General features: G+C 55.5%; 4 protein-coding genes and 1 non-coding gene across 5 annotated transcripts; 2 read left to right on the top strand and 3 right to left on the bottom strand.

Moving 5' to 3' along the window:
* Positions 1 to 739: 739 nt before the first annotated feature.
* Positions 740 to 2,514, top strand: N0V96_002928 (uncharacterized protein; the record flags this gene model as incomplete). Its single annotated transcript, XM_065756675.1, has 3 exons — positions 740 to 1,417; positions 1,474 to 1,837; positions 2,018 to 2,514. The coding sequence occupies 3 exons, from the start codon at positions 740 to 742 to the stop codon at positions 2,512 to 2,514; spliced, it is 1,539 nt and encodes a 512-aa protein (XP_065614442.1).
* Positions 2,515 to 6,270: 3,756 nt separating this feature from the next.
* CEL3A (glycoside hydrolase 3) lies at positions 6,271 to 8,612 on the bottom strand (the record flags this gene model as incomplete). Its single annotated transcript, XM_053189921.2, has 3 exons — positions 6,271 to 6,680; positions 6,745 to 8,119; positions 8,184 to 8,612. The coding sequence occupies 3 exons, from the start codon at positions 8,610 to 8,612 to the stop codon at positions 6,271 to 6,273; spliced, it is 2,214 nt and encodes a 737-aa protein (XP_053052844.2).
* Positions 8,613 to 10,399: 1,787 nt separating this feature from the next.
* Positions 10,400 to 10,489, bottom strand: N0V96_002930. The gene has a single exon. It is a non-coding gene; the product is annotated as a tRNA-Phe (tRNA).
* Positions 10,490 to 11,639: 1,150 nt separating this feature from the next.
* N0V96_002931 (uncharacterized protein) lies at positions 11,640 to 13,110 on the top strand (the record flags this gene model as incomplete). The annotated part of the gene is made up of 2 exons (XM_053189920.1): positions 11,640 to 11,751; positions 11,843 to 13,110. The coding sequence occupies 2 exons, from the start codon at positions 11,640 to 11,642 to the stop codon at positions 13,108 to 13,110; spliced, it is 1,380 nt and encodes a 459-aa protein (XP_053052843.1).
* A 362-nt stretch (positions 13,111 to 13,472) lies between these two features.
* On the bottom strand, positions 13,473 to 14,892 carry N0V96_002932 (uncharacterized protein; the record flags this gene model as incomplete). Its single annotated transcript, XM_053189919.2, has 2 exons — positions 13,473 to 13,648; positions 13,707 to 14,892. The coding sequence occupies 2 exons, from the start codon at positions 14,890 to 14,892 to the stop codon at positions 13,473 to 13,475; spliced, it is 1,362 nt and encodes a 453-aa protein (XP_053052842.1).
* Positions 14,893 to 15,416: the final 524 nt, after the last annotated feature.

Consider the following 15,416-nt stretch of genomic DNA (forward strand, 5'->3'; position numbering starts at 1 on the left):
CTACACATCAGACGGGACACACCTGGGCAGAAAAAAAAACATACGGGGACTTCCATTGTGAAAGAGAACAACCGACGGGGAAGCCAGGTGGGCGAAAATAACGCGACGCAGACCGCGTAAACCGCCCTTTTCCTCCACCACCCAAACCACCCAAACCACCCCAGCCCAGTTATCGCTCCTCTTGCTTCCTCCACGCTCCCCGTCCCGTCTTCCATCCCCCGCCCGTCCATCAATTCCCCCAGCTAATTACCTATCGTCTAACTATCCTACGGTCTTAGGTGCCCGCGACCGTTAGCAGATTGACAGCGGACAGCACCGCCTGTGTGACCTGCCTAGCGTCGTCCGCGTACCTCACCTACCTAAGGTATGCAACTGGACCACGGCCCACCACCACCACCACCACCACCACCACCACACTGCACCGCACCGCACTGTTCCTCCACCACACCGCACACCCGATCTTCGTCGCAACCCTCACCCGTCACCTCGGTCACTCCTACACTTCCAACCGCCAAATATCCCTCTCCTCTCACCTCGCCGGCCTCGTTGCCGTATATCGCCCTTATCGGTGTTCCAATACATCCTCAAACATACTCGGTCCCTCCATCCGCCTGCCGCTCGAAGCCTCCATCATCATCACACTTCAGTCCGGCGCATCACCAGTCTGTCCGCCATGGACTCTGCCTCTATTCCGCCTCGGCTGGGCCACATACACGACTCCGACCGACAACACTTCAAAATGCACTCTCCCGCGACCCTGCAAGACACGGGATTGCTACCGGATAAAGCCGCTCGTCGTGCTCTGCAGCCCTTGACCCGGCCCCAGACCATCGCTCCTCCCGACGCGCTCCCCAACGACAAAGCCGCATCTTCCTTGGGCGACGCGACTGCGAATCACCATCACAACCTCCACGCCCACGTTCACGCCCACACCCACGCACAAGGTCAACAACCTCAGCCCAGCTACCAGCAGCCCTCGCAACACTTTACAACATCAAATCACGTTCCTCGCATAATCGATCACCATCCTCCCAAGACCACTTCAATTGCTGCATCCTCCGTACCTTCTCAGGTTCCTCCATCCACCCAACAGCGACCGCTCCCCTCCTCTGACTCGCAGACCTCGAGCCTGTCTGCCGAACCTGCCAACGTCTTCACGCCACCCGCCAGTCAGGGTGACATGCCGGGAGGAGGCAGCCTCAACGGTCACGATTCCAGCCAAGAGTCACAATTGCTTCAATTATCACATATTGCCGCAGCCCAGGACAAGTTGGCCGAGGACAATGTAATGGCAACTGCCCGGAAGCGAATGGCCGACGGTGCTCTCAAGGAAAACACCTCTCCCGTTCGGATGGGTCACTCGAGGAACACGAGCACCGTCAGCATGGCCTCTACTACAGCCAGCAGTATCGGTGATGTAAGTCGGCACGCGACACTAATACAAAGATATCATGGCTGACCCAGTATGTATAGTGGTCCAGCGACCTCAAGACACGCCTCTCGTACGCAATGCTCAAGGTAAATCACGGCTGGCAATCACATTCCATTGATGAGGTCGAATCCATGGCTTCCCAGGCCGCCTCGCCCACCTCGAGCCATTCCACCTTGCACGGCCGTCAAGAGCTGTCTGCAAGTCCTCGCGCCAATATGGCTCGTTATCAACCCGTGAGCGCTGCTACAACAGCAAGCTCTGGCCCCAGCCCTGCAACATACGAGTCCTTCTGGAAGGAGGGCCAAAGATCTACGCATACATCTGCCTCCCCTCCAGCACCCGTCCAGAATCAAAGTGTCCCTACACTTGCACCGCCTGCTCCGATTCAACCGTCGAGGCCAATGGGTAGCCATAACCCGCGCCGGAACTCAAATCCTCGCTACACCCCGACTCTTCTCTCCCACTCACACAGCGCGTCACCGCATACCCCTTCTCAACCGACTAACAATGCGACGCCAAATCAGAGGTTAGGCCGGACTCCACTCATCGACCCGATCCTCTTCTCACCTCACCAAAACGTTAGAGAGCAGGACGCCATTGAATCACTGCTCTTCATGAGCAGTCCCGGGAACTCGGCCAACATGAAGCACAACTACTCCTCATCAGCAGCTACAAACTTGCCTGGTCGCCATGCTCTGCCAAGCTCACAACCCCGTAAAAGCCTGCCTTCGCAACGGCCCCTGCCGCAAAAACGTGTGGGTTTTGAGAAGAGCCCTGGAGGTATGACGGCAGTGAGCGACATGGATATTGACATGGACTCACCTCAGTCACGAGGACCAATGAGGAGGCGAATCAACGGAAGTGCCAGTTTCTCCGGAGTGACCATCGGCAGCACTCTGCGTCCTCAACTGTCATTACCAGCGGCCCTTGGGAGCACCTCACGACCACGGCCTCGCTTAGCAGACGCGGACATTGAGCGGATGATTGATCAAGCAGCACAAGCGGGCGACAGCTCTGACGACGATGACGGTGAAATCCAGATTCCAGGAAGAAATCGGCCAGAAGGGGCTGTAGGAGTATGAGTGTCGTGTTTTGTTTATTTCGTTTTCTTTGCATGGATGATCACCCGGGGGATCTGCACTGCCTTTGTTTGGATTGCATATACACACGTGTTTTGGCCCCGGAAGAACCAAGGTTTCAAGGTTCCTGGGAGAAACGCGACGATGATGACGACCTTTTTTTTTCTTCTCTTCCTTTGGGACACATATATACACCTGCTTGTTGGACACTGTTCGCCCGAGGCTGGGTTTTTAGTATTACACGGGCATTTAGTTGACGGTCTTTTGCCCGTCTTCACACGAGGAAGGGGGCTTCATTTGGGGAGCATAAGGGGGCCTTTGTACCTCTGACGGAGTTTTGAATATTGGAGTTTCTCTTTCAGGATATTATATGCATTGCATGGCTGAGGCCACAAGTAGCATCACATACGCATAGGATGGTGACCGTCTGGCCACCTTACAAAATGAAAGCAAATTATTGGTTGATACAAGTTGATTTACACGCGTCGTGAAACGCCTAAAAGGTATCTGACTGAGTAGGCCCAATAAAGCCATCAATAATATGTGATATCCACCGAATAATCCCATGTCAAAACTTCCACCCCTTCTCTCTAATGCAATAGCCGTGCAGGTATATATAGTAGACAGTAACATCATTACGAGTAAGCCCCCGTTACCCCCGAAAACGCCAGTCGTGATTAAAATAGTCATGAACCATCTTGGTCTCTCTACCAGCCTCCATGGTGGCCATGATGACCGTGGTGACCGTGGTGACCACCCCCGTGATGAGGAGGCCCGCCGTGGTGTCCATGCTTTTCACGTCCCATCAACGAACCGACCAGACCGCCGAACCCACCGGAGGAGTGATGGCTTCCGCCGTGGTGCGGGGGGCCATGGTGCGGCGGGCCGTAATGGTGACCTCCGTAGGGTGGCGGGGAGGTCCGCCGTGGTGGTGGTGGTGGTGGTGACCTCCGTAGTGATGGGGGCGGCGGGGGAGGAGGAGGAGGCGGGTGGTGGTGTCCGTGATGTCCATGGTGTCCATGATGACTGCTGCTGCTGGAGTGGTGACTCCCGCTCAACCTATGCTCCAACTTGTTGGCGACCACCGCGCCGCCCAGAGCACCCGCTACAGCGCCGAGTTTCCCGCCGAGGAACTTCTTGCCGGCATACCCTCCTGCCGCGCCGCCACCGATGGTGGAGACGAGGCCGCGTTCGCCTTCTTGGCCTGTGCCGAGTTGGGCGTCGTAGCCTGGTGGACCGGAGGATCGGGAGCGGTGGTGGGATGAACCGGAGCCCGGGAGGCCGAGCGAGGAGAAGGAGGAGCGAGGGCGTTCTGAGTTTGCGGAGCGGGGGCGGTAGCCTGCGCCGTCTATGAGGGGGCCTGCGGAGAGGTGGCGGGAGGAGGAGCCGCCGGGCGTGTGGGTGTTTTGGCGGGAACCGCCGTAGTAGTCTTGTGCTGACATTTGTGTTTGGTTGTATTTGATGATGATGTTGTTGGTGGGTGCTATTGTATAAGTGGTTTTGTGTTCGCTTCTCGATGTTTGGGTATAAGTGGCCAGTTGTGGATAAGCAGGATATAACGAAGACAAGTGCAGAAGAGACTGGGGGACACCAGCCTTAAGTAAACCGGTCGTCTGAACAGGTTCACAGGGGAACCAGTCCAAGCTGGGGGGGTGGGAGTGATCAAGGCATGACTGTGACTTGGAGAGAGAGAGAGAGAAACCTAAGCTTCGCGACGAGGATGGATCCCGGGAGCGGCGCAAGGTCGCGCAGGGGCGGAGTTTTCGGGCTTGGGTGGTAGGGAATTGCGTAAGGCGGCGGCCCCTCTTTTTTTGGTGTCACTTCTAGTCACTTTACAAGAGAAGTACACGCTCGCTCCCGCGTCTATCCCTTCACGGTCACTCCACATGGTCCCGGGGCTCAGCGCCCAACGGTTAATATTACACGTAATTCACCATGGCAAGGTCATTCTTTTCAATGCCCTTCTCCGCGGGGACGGGTTGACACGCGTTGGATGTGTTCGTGCCTTGGCTGTATCGTCTGGCGGCGCTAGTGGGCGAGACAGATGGTCATGATGCCGAGTCTCTGGGTACCGTCACGGGACTCTCATGAGATGTACTTCTGCACCCCCGTCTGCAGAGATGTATCTCTGTAGGAAGCATGGGGTATGGGGGTTATATCTGAGTGGGACGGAACGTATGATGTGAGAGAGAGAGAGAAGAGGTATGCTCGTCATTGTTTGCTCTGACATTCATGCCTTGTGCCTTGACCTTACTCTCAAGTATTGTTCGGATATACAGGTACAGACGGCAAGAGACGCAAGGTAGCGTTCCATCTGCAAACACACCTTAATTTTTTTTGCTTATTCGCGGGTTGTGGATTACCGGACCTGCAGACGGCAGATTGCGAATGCACGACAAAAAATTCCCACAAGGCGCATGCTAAGAATATCGAATCGGCCCTGGGGCAAAGTGGGCGGGGGGGATGCGAGATTGCCGGCTGGGGTGCGACAGGGTGCGAGGCGACGCCAACAGTCGATAAGACAGACCTTTAGTGAGGACTACGAGTGAAGGTGAGCACTGAGAGTGAGGACTGAGGACTGGAAGTGAGCCTGAGAGTGAGAGTGAAAGTGAGAGTGAAAAGTAAAGGCGAGTGAGTTCGGGGGAGGCGGTGCGCTAGGCCCCACTATGTTGCTCCACTTTCTCTTTCGGGATGGACCATGTTACCCTCCGTCCCGTGCTTCGGGTCTTCGGCGTTAGGGGTCCCAGTCGGCGAGTCCGGAGAGCCACCGCGATTGCGTCCTCACCTTTACCATCGTCAACCACCGCCTCTACTCTTTACTCTAAAAGACTTCAAACTACAACACACAGCACGGGTCTTCAACAACAACGTCATTTTGAGGCTTCGTGAGGCTTCAAGTACCTCCGCAATCGGTCTCGTCATCTTCCGTCTACGGTTCACCTCCACTACATCACCCTCGGCTACACTCGCATCTTGACATGAGATTATTCCAAGGCACAAAACCTACGTGGGGATAACCTTCATCCCAGCTCAGCCTCACAGACACCTCAGACCGCGCCGACTGCCTCGCAGACGCAAATCAGCCCTGAGTCACTTTCGTTTTGAAGAACTTCAGATCATATCATGTTTTGAATGCAATACCTTATTATTTCCGGTCCTCGCGCTTCTCCACGGCTTTAACGACTTCACATTACCATAGTCTCTGTCCGTACTGATACTCTAGCAGCCAAGACGGCAGACACGGCCCCATGGCAACAAGGTTCGCCTGTTCGTCGCCGACTCATGAGAAGCATGAGCCCAGTAGCATCCTAATCTGCCCAGATTGAGGCCCACCCCGCTTTCTTCTAGAACATGTCGAAACATTTTCTAGGTTCTTGTAAAGGTGCCCGAGCCTCACTCGCGGAGCGCTGGAGCTTGGAGCAGGGATGGGCTCTAAAGTCTGAACCCGCGCCACAGTTCACATCGGCATCTCGGAGACTTCGCCCACATTCCCGAACGCGAGACGGCGGCGAGAGCCCACTGCCGTGGCGGAACCATGGCCGCTCCGCCGCAAGTTCTCTTCCCGCCAAGCCACTATTCCCGTGTCACCCGGCCCGACGTGATTCGAACTGCGCCTGGTATGTCAGTAGACTTGGAACCTCATTACGCCTCACGTGAACATCCCGCCGGCCGGGCCTCATTTCATGAAACTGAGGTGTTTTTTTTTGCAACATTATCGTCTCATTGCATTGTTCGATATGCTATAGACCTATACAGATTCTAGGATACGACCAGGCTTCCCTCCAACGCTAGGTTTCTGCTCGACGCTCCAACCTTGACGGTGAACGTACCTGCCGGCACAATCCAGTTCTGGCTTGCGACATCCCAATAGCTCAGGTCCTTTCTCCTCAAATTGAACGTCGCTACTGCTGACTCTCCTTCGCCGAGTCTCAACTTCTCGAATCCGCGAAGCTGCTTTGGCGGAGACAGGGGCGCGCTGGCCGGGAGGGTGAGGTACAACTGCGCGATCTCGGCGCCGGCAATGGATCCTGTGTTCTTGATGGTCGCCGTCACCGTAGCAACAACCTCGAAGAGATCGGCGCGGCCGCCGGGAACCACCTGGCCAACAGCCGGACCGGATGTAGCTGTGGATGTGACGCTGATGTCGGAGTAGGTAAAGTTCGTGTATGCTGCATATTTTGTTAGCATGGCTTTCGAGCGAAGATTCAAACCCCTTCTTAGAAAAAGACTTACACAATCCGAAACCAAATTCGTACCGCGGCTCGATGCCAGCCCTGTCAAAGTGGCGATAGTCGATAAAGATGCCCTCGGCAAAGTTATCCTCGAGCGTCTTGGACACAGCAGTGCCGTAGTCGGCAACACTCTTGCCAATCGTATACGGCAACTTTCCGTTGGGGTTCGTCGCGCCCCAGAGGATATCAACCAGCGCATTGCCAGTCTCCTGCGACCCGAGCCCAGCCCACACGACGGCCTTGACGCCGGGCTGCGCGAGGATCGTCTCGAGGATGATGGGTCCGACGCTGTGCACCACGACCACGACGTTATCATTCACCGCCGCCGCGGCCTTGACGAGCTCGTTGCCGTTGTGCCACGGGTCCAGCGTGTTGCGGTCGCCAATGTTGCCGTCGACGGTGATGTAGCCCTCGCCCGAGTCCGACGTGATGAAGACGAACGCCGCGTCCGCACCGGCGGCCGCCGTAGCGCCCTGCTGCGCGTCGTCGGTGCTGCTGGCGGATACCTCTGTGCCGTCCTGCTGCGCCCGCTCCCGGATCGCGTCGAGCGGCGCGACAAGGTAGGGGTAGTCTACTGTGCCGGAACCCCATCCCATGCCGAGGGTGCCGTTGTTGCAGCTGCGGTCGTAGCAGGCGTTGATGCCGGCCGGGTTGTTCACGGTCGAGGACCCGATGACGGCGATCTTCTTGGGCGTCTTGAGCGGGAGGATGGCGCCGTCGTTCTTGAGCAGCACGATGCCGTCCCGCGCCGTGGCGCGTACGTTGTCCTTATGCGTGCCCTGGACGTTGGCCGCGAGGTTGACGGGCGGGTACTCGCCCTGGTCCTGGCCGAGGAGGTACCACGCCGCGAGGATCCTGCGGACCTTATCTTCGATGGTGGTCAGCGAGACGGTGCCGTTCTCCACGACCGTCTTGAGCTGCGGGCCCCACCACACGGAGCCGGGATCGTTGTTGTAGTTGGCGCCCGGCATCATCATGTCCAGCCCGGCCTCGGCGCCGCTGACGGTGCCCGTGGTGGCGTACCAATCCGTCATGACGTATCCCGGGAAACCCAGCTCTTCTTTGAGGAGCTTGGTCATGACGGCGTCGTTCTCGCAGGCCCAGGTGCCGTTGATCTTGTTGTAGGAGCACATGACCGAGGCGACGTTGGCGTGGACGGCCTCGGCAAAGGGCCAGAGGTAGAGCTCGTGCATTTCTCTGTCGCCGACGTTGCTGCTGATTGTCTCGCGGTTTAGTTCTTGCTCGTTGACAATGTAGTGTTTTGCCGTTGCTTGGACGCCCGAAGACTGCATGCCCTCGATCGTTTCCTTGGTCGCGATGCCCATGAGGTACGGGTCTGGGCCGAAGCCCTCCCAGTTTCTACCGGCATTTGGTGTCTATTCGGATTCGATGGTCAGCCATGTTCTGTTAAGTCGCAAGTTCGGGACCCGAGAAACCTACTTTACCCAAAGCGCCACAAGCAGGGCCAAGCATAACATGGACGCCAACGCCCCTTGCCTCAGCAGCCTTGAACGCGCCCCTCTGCCGAATCAAGTCGACGTCCCACGTCGCGGCCGCCTGGATACCGGGCACGAAGGCCGTCACGCTGCTGGCGTAGCGGACGCCGAGGGGCCCGTCCTGGAGACAGAGCGAGGGGTAGTTGATGGAGGACGCGGGCGAGGTGTTACCGACGCAGAGGCCCTTGCCCCAGCCGATGCCCGAGACGATGCCAATCTTTTCGTCGAGGGAGAGCTTGGCGATGGCGGCTTCGGCTTTGGCGTAGGCTGCGTCCCATTCTGGGGTGCGGACGGGGCTGCCACCTCCCGTGGAGTTTTGCGCGCTGGCGAGGCAAGCCGCTGCGGCGAGGAATGCGATCTTGGGGAGATGCATTTTGAAAAAAAAAGGAGCGCTTAGGTCTGTGGGACGGATGGTGAGAGAAGCGAAGATGTGTGCGGCCGGGGGTCTTCGCCTTTATATGTCCCCGGAGGCCTGAAGCTCATGAGCTTCTTGGGAGCTTGCCTCCCCCCCGCTGGAAGGGCAGTGACGATCCACACCGTTCAGTAAACCAGAGATGTCCAGCCAAGCTGCCGAGGACATGGAGAAGAGGAGAGAGGTCGTCATTCCTGCAGGGTCAAGCTGCGTGAATTAGGCTCGATATGTCCTGTGATCTCATGTCCCGCGGCAAGGACATGTATGGTTCCGTGGCCGAGTGGTTGGCATAGTATAAATTGCCAATTGGCCCCCTTCATGTCTTGGCCCTGTGCGTCTACATTAAGGGGGCAACTTTAGAGTTGAGCCGTTCTCCATAGTTTTTTAGTCGGGATGTTCGGTAGTAGTATCCAACGGCTTGGTATTGATCATCTCTTCCCAAGATCCATGGTTGGTGATTATTATTTAGTATAGGTAGTATTCGTTGACCACATGTTTTGTGCGTTCATCCCATAAAAAGAACCATGGATATGTGCCGTGAAAGAATTCTGGCCACATCGCGGCGGCCCCTCCCCTCCGGTTTGGAGAAATGAGGATAAGATCGTCTCGGAATAAAATCGTCGGACTGCGTTGGTCTCTCAGGTGACATTGGCATTGCCGTAGGGTTGCATTCGATCTCTTGGAAGCCGGGGCATGAGGTGATGTACATGATGGACACATGTAAATGAGGGGAATGTCTCCAACTAATCCACGGGTTTTCTCAGTCTTGTTCAAGAGTATTCCCGCGAATGGACACCCGTTCAACAAATGTCGGGCCGTCTGCCGCAAGACCCAATTGCATTAGAGCGGTTATTCACTATTGCCCTGGATTACCGTACACCGTTAACGATTATTCGCTAGAAAGCGAACCCGGGCCATAGCTGGTTGGATGTTGTGGTCCCCTGAACGCAATTAAATGACGTTGTGAATCTTAACTTATTAAATGCCGGCCCGCTTGCAACCCCGCGTTGGGATGCCCGCTCGGCGGTCGCTTTTTGGGGACCCCGGGGGGAAGGGAACGGCGGTGGGCGGAGATTTGAAGCTCCCCTCATTTTCTTCACCCTTTTGGAGGGCGAGAAAGGATGAACTCTTCCGCGTACTCACGTTGGCATATCCGACGCAATGACGAATGTGTCGATTGCTTCGTAGCGAGGTGCCTCATTCAGGTCCTGTTGTGTTACCTCGATATTGTTTAACCTTGGCTGGAGGTTACACGCAAGCTGGTTGCACCCAATACACAACATACGGTAAGTTCACAGGAAAACGTGCAATTGATTTGACTCCAACTCGGAGAAGTTCTCCCAGACTCTTAGGTATCCGCACTAGGAACGCAAAGATGAACACCAACTTTTAAGGTTGTGCGCATGCCCGGCCGAGGACTACTAACAGTGTCTGAAAAGACACTTTCACGCACATAACTCCCTTGACCTTACAAAGGAGAGCAGAGAGGAGGAAAGAAAGTCAATCGAATAGGAGTTCTTCCATGAAACAACTGCCAGTAAACCTAATTCATCGCCCCTGAACTATGTATTGACAGTGATGAGTTAGTTCTGCATTAAGTTTTCGGGGATGAGCATGGATGGGAGGCACACCAAAAGTAATTGGGCAAACTGTGCTCAAGGACTAATTGGAGTACCAAATGCACAAAATCATCTCCAAGGAGTGAGAGTTGAATGGGAATTGCAAAAAGTGACAAAAGAGAAAGAAGATGCGGCCAGTGTGGATTGAACACACGACCTTCAGATTAAGTGATTGAAGTTGACTTCAGTCTGACGCTCTCCCAACTGAGCTATGTCCGCCACGATCTTCGATGACCATTGTTGTCGTTTGTTGTCTTGAGTAGGGGAGTTTGCCAGCTCCTTCGGCGAAAAAAGGCCAATCTCCCGTCTCGGTGACATCGATTGAATCACGAAAGATTCTAGCAATAAGAGCTTCCCATCGCCATTGAACTGAGCAAGGAAATCAACGAAAGCAATTGAAGATTCGTAAGTGGCTCTCTCACCTCTTCAGCTGATTCGAGTCATCCACAGGCGCCCCACGGCTCAGCGACCCGCTCGCGGAAACAAGCACTAGGATGCTAATGTTGAGAGTCACAACTTCAATGGAATTAACTGCAGTAAAGATAACACTAGATTATACGAATGGTCTCAAGAGATCCGGCTTCTTTACGAAACCTTAATCGTCTTGGAGTGCTCAATCCAAAGAGCCGCTGCTCTCAAATCCACCGATTATCGGGTGGTTTCGTACTTCAGCCTCCGTGTCTCCGTATCCATAGGCCGACCAAGGCCGCCGGAATCTGACATGCTCGTCAGCTTGTAGTTTCAAGATGCAAAGAAGGATCGTGATCCTACACATGTTATGAATCAACTCAACACTAAAAACGGTAAACCTGCCATATCCCCATCCCTCGTCTCAAGAAACAAAGGTGACTCAGCCAAACAATCGTCGGCTAGACTCGGTCGGCGCATGACAGCTCGCACTCGTTCCGCCCTTCACTAAGCTTTACATTCCGTTAGACCCGCCCTCTGTCCGTAGTCCGCGCCCTGCGGACAACATGCAGGAGTATCAAGCGAGTGCTTCAGCGGGTCACCTGCGGGCTAACACTCCGATGGGCCCAGGCTCCGGGATGCGGAGGTGGACGCGGCTCGGCTCCCGCTCCTGTTTGGACTTAATCTTTTGTCTTGCATGGGTTTGATAGATAAACCATCAACCACTTGTGAGTCAATGGCATCTTAAAGTACGACTCACATTCAAGAACAATAATTGTTATAAATAACATTGAATAGGCCATCGTAAAAAGGTCAATTGATTCGGAACATCTTCATCTTGGTTCAATTTGATCTCATTCACTGAGGGTCTTATCATTATAGAGCCTTCGGTATCTTGTTACCAAACCAACATCATCACCAACAGCACCATCTGTCCTCATCATCCAGAACCTCATACATCATGGGTGAACTCGCCGAAGAAACAAGCAAGCTCCAACTCGGCTCTACGCCGTTTGGGAAGCCAATGTTGAAAGAGTTCCTCCATGACCCAGCTTATCACAACATGAACAATGGTACGGCCTTCCCAAATCCTATCTTAAAGCAATGATAGCCAACTCAACCACGTTTCGTGCTTCATGTTGCAATAACTAATAAAAAAACCAGGCTCATTCGGCACCATCCCACGCCACATCCAAAAAGTTCTCCGTTCCTACCAAGACGAAACCGAAGCCCGCCCAGACCCCTTCATCCGCTGGACCTACCACGACCACCTCCGCGAATCTCGCAAAGCCGTAGCAGAAATCATAAAGACCCCGCTCGACAACACCGTCTTCGTCCCCAACGCCACGACGGGCGTCAACACGGTCCTCCGCAACCTGTCCTGGGCCGCCGACGGCCTCGACGAGATCCTCTACTTCTCCACAATCTACGGCGGCTGCGCAAAGACAATCGACTACATCGTCGACACCCGCTACGGCCGCGTCTCGGAGCGCGGCATCCCGTTGACTTACCCGATGGAAGACGCCGACGTCGTAGCCCTCTTCCGCTCCGCCGTCGCGCAATCCCGCGCCGAGGGTAAACGTCCCAAAATCTGCCTCTTTGACGTAGTCACCAGCTTGCCCGGGATCTGCTTCCCCTGGGTCGCCATGACGGCCGCCTGCCGCGAGTTGGGCGTCATGAGCCTCGTCGACGGCGCGCAGGGGATCGGGATGGTGCACCTCGACGTCGCGGCCGCCGACCCGGATTTCTTTGTGTCCAACTGCCACAAGTGGCTGCACGTCCCGCGCGGGTGCGCCGTCTTCTACGTGCCGGAGCGGAATCAGCATCTCGTGGCGTCGACGGTGCCGACGTCGCACGGGTATGTGCCGCGGTCTGGGCAGGTTCGTTTCAACCCGCTGCCGAAGAGTAAAGACTCACAGTTTGTGACGAATTTCGGGTTCAATGGGACGTTTGATAATAGCCCGAATTTGTGTGTCAGGCACTCGATTGAGTGGCGCAGGAGTCTTGGTGGAGAGGATAAGATTCTCGATTACCTCCAGACGTTGGCCAAGAATGGCGGCAAGAAGATTGCTGCGATTCTGGGGACGTTCATCCTGGATAACAAGACGGAGACGTTGACAAAGTGCGCCATGATCAATGTTGCGTTGCCGATGGTGAGCGGTCCTGATGCAGAGTCTGTCTCGGTGGGTTCTGATGGCACCATCACCGTTCCCGAGACGGAATCTGGAGCTGTTGGAGCCTGGCTTGTGTCCAAGTTGATGGGTGAATACCAGACTTTCCTGCCTATTTACAAGCACGATGGCCGTTGGTGGGTCAGGGTGAGTGCGCAGATTTTCCTTGATGAGTCCGACTTTGAGTGGACCGGCAATATGTTGAAGGACCTGTGTGAACGTATTGGCAAACAAGAGTACAAGACAGAGGAGAGCAAATAGTGCAAGAGGCGTAGAGACCTTGAAAAATGTTTTTATATCACAATGCCATTCATTTACTATGCCGGCTAGAGAGCTCAGAGGATATCTAAGCTAGAATGAGGTTCACCATGTAGTCCCGCAAAACATCCCGATGGGGAGTATAAGACAAAAAAAAGATCTCTGTAGTCGATCGTCTCAGAAGACGCCCATGACCATGGCGATTAACACGACTTGGAGGACGACCATTAACCCTCCCTTGGCAGCCGTCAACCTCTCACTGCCGGACGTCGAGCCGGCGTTGTTCATGTTGTTCTCCCTGGACATCAAAAAAAGTGAATCCTAATGCCAAAAGAAGTAAAGTGTATTCACACGTGTGTCAATGCTTACGCCGCTGCGCCAGCGCCAGTCGCGGGTGCTGCCGCCTGTTGGCTGTTGACGACGTGCTCGGCCATGCCGAGGGACATGTTTCCACCGTTGAAGGCAACGAATTGCGACTTGAACATGATGTCTCCGTAGATCTGAAGCTTGGAGGTGGTTGCCTGGAGGCCACCAAAGCAGGCTGGAAGGTGTTAGTTTTTGAGCCCAGACTTATCAGAGATGGGTTCTCGTGGACTTACTCTGGGCGTCAACCTGGGCAAAGTTGATGTCAGCACCCTTGACACGGGCCATGTAAACACCGCCGATATCCATCATGAGATCGGGAAGCTGGGCGTTGCAGGGGAAGGTGATGCCGCCGACCTGCTGGTCCTGCTTGGCACCCTGAACCTGCTGGTAGTAGGCCTGGACCATGGGAGGGTTGGCGAGGATGAGGGTGGTGCCGGTGTCGGCAATGGCCTGAGCACCGGCGGTGCCCTGCTGGACCTGACCGCCGGCAACCTGGAACTTCTCACTGCTGAACTGCCAGAAACCGCTGGTGGTGTTGACGGGGATCCAGGCCATCTGGCCGGTGAACTTGGAGCTGTCGATGCGGCCAAACTCGTAGGCACCGACGGTCTTCTTGCGGAGATCCGCAGTGAAGACGGGCTCGGCAAGGCTGGGCATGACATTGTCGAAGAAGGTCTTCTGGGCCGTGGGCTTGACGGTGTTCAGCTTGGAGAAAGCAAGACCGAGGAGACCATTGTTGGCGGTGTCCTGGACGAACTGCTGGGAGACGGCGGTGGCCATCTCGACTGCCTGCTCCTGGACAACGGCGCCACCAATGTCGACGACATCAGTTCCGACAACACCCTGAGCTCCGGAGCCATCACCGTAGCGGATGGAGAACTGCTGGCCGGAAAGCATCTTGGCGTTCGTGCTCTTGGTAGGGTCGTACAACTGGTGACCAGTCTGGGATGTGGCGTCGAGCATGGAGGTGAAGACCCAAAGATCGGAAGAACCACTGTCAAAGTCGACGTTGACCTCCTGGCCACCAATCTTGATGGGCGAAACGTACTCGACGTCGTTGCGGATCGGGGTGGCGGTGACGAGACCGGTTCCGGGTTGTCCAGCGGCGGCGGTCTGGTTCGTGGCGCCGGCGGCGAGAGACTTGAAGCCCTCGGCCTTGACGGGCTCGGGGCTGGGGTTCTGGGCCGCCATGGCGTCCATGGCATCCTGCAGACCCTGCGGGATGGGCATGCTGTACTTGCGGTACGCCTTGATCAGCTGTCTCGGACCATTATGACCGGCGAAGTTGTCGTTGGGCACTCTGGGGACGAGGAAGTGTCCTCGCTTTTGGATATTAGCGCGCTTCTCGACCGGGGAGGCGTCGGCAAAGGTCGACAGGAGGCCGTAAAGGACCAGCGACCGCAATGAAGTTGACTCCATGTTGTTTGTGATGTGAAAGGACGTCCGTCACCAGGTAGACAACTCTATGAACAGAGAGGATATAAAAACAGGCCACACCAGGCGGCTTCTTTTGCTTGTTAATGAGAAGGACGAGGAGCTGTCACCAGGGAGCCCTCAAAAGTGTAAAAAAGGAGAATTAAACAAGAGCCGTCGTGAATGAACGGAACTGGTGACGGGGGGGGAGAAAGGAATAGAGGATGGCCAAGAAGAGAAGAGTAACCCGGGTCGGAAAAGAAGAAGGAGAAGGTGGTGGACAAGGCCGAGTTAATGTTCAAAGTAGGAAAGTCAAGAGATGGCGACTGGCCCGGCTCAGAGAGCGAGGATTATACATGTTGCGAAAAATGGGACGACGACGTCGTGCGCTTGTTGCTTGGAGGCTCCAGGCGAGCCAAGTCTCAAGTTGTGATGCCCTGGTCACAGATTGTCCCGCTCAGCAAGGGGGCGTGCGCGTCCATGTCAAGCCGGGCCAACCCTGTGATGGACGGATCTGGCGTCGAACCGGT

Source organism: Colletotrichum fioriniae, assembly GCF_027942845.1.
Source record: "Colletotrichum fioriniae strain IMI 355084 chromosome Unknown scaffold_3, whole genome shotgun sequence".
Taxonomy (NCBI): Eukaryota; Fungi; Ascomycota; class Sordariomycetes; order Glomerellales; family Glomerellaceae; genus Colletotrichum; species Colletotrichum fioriniae.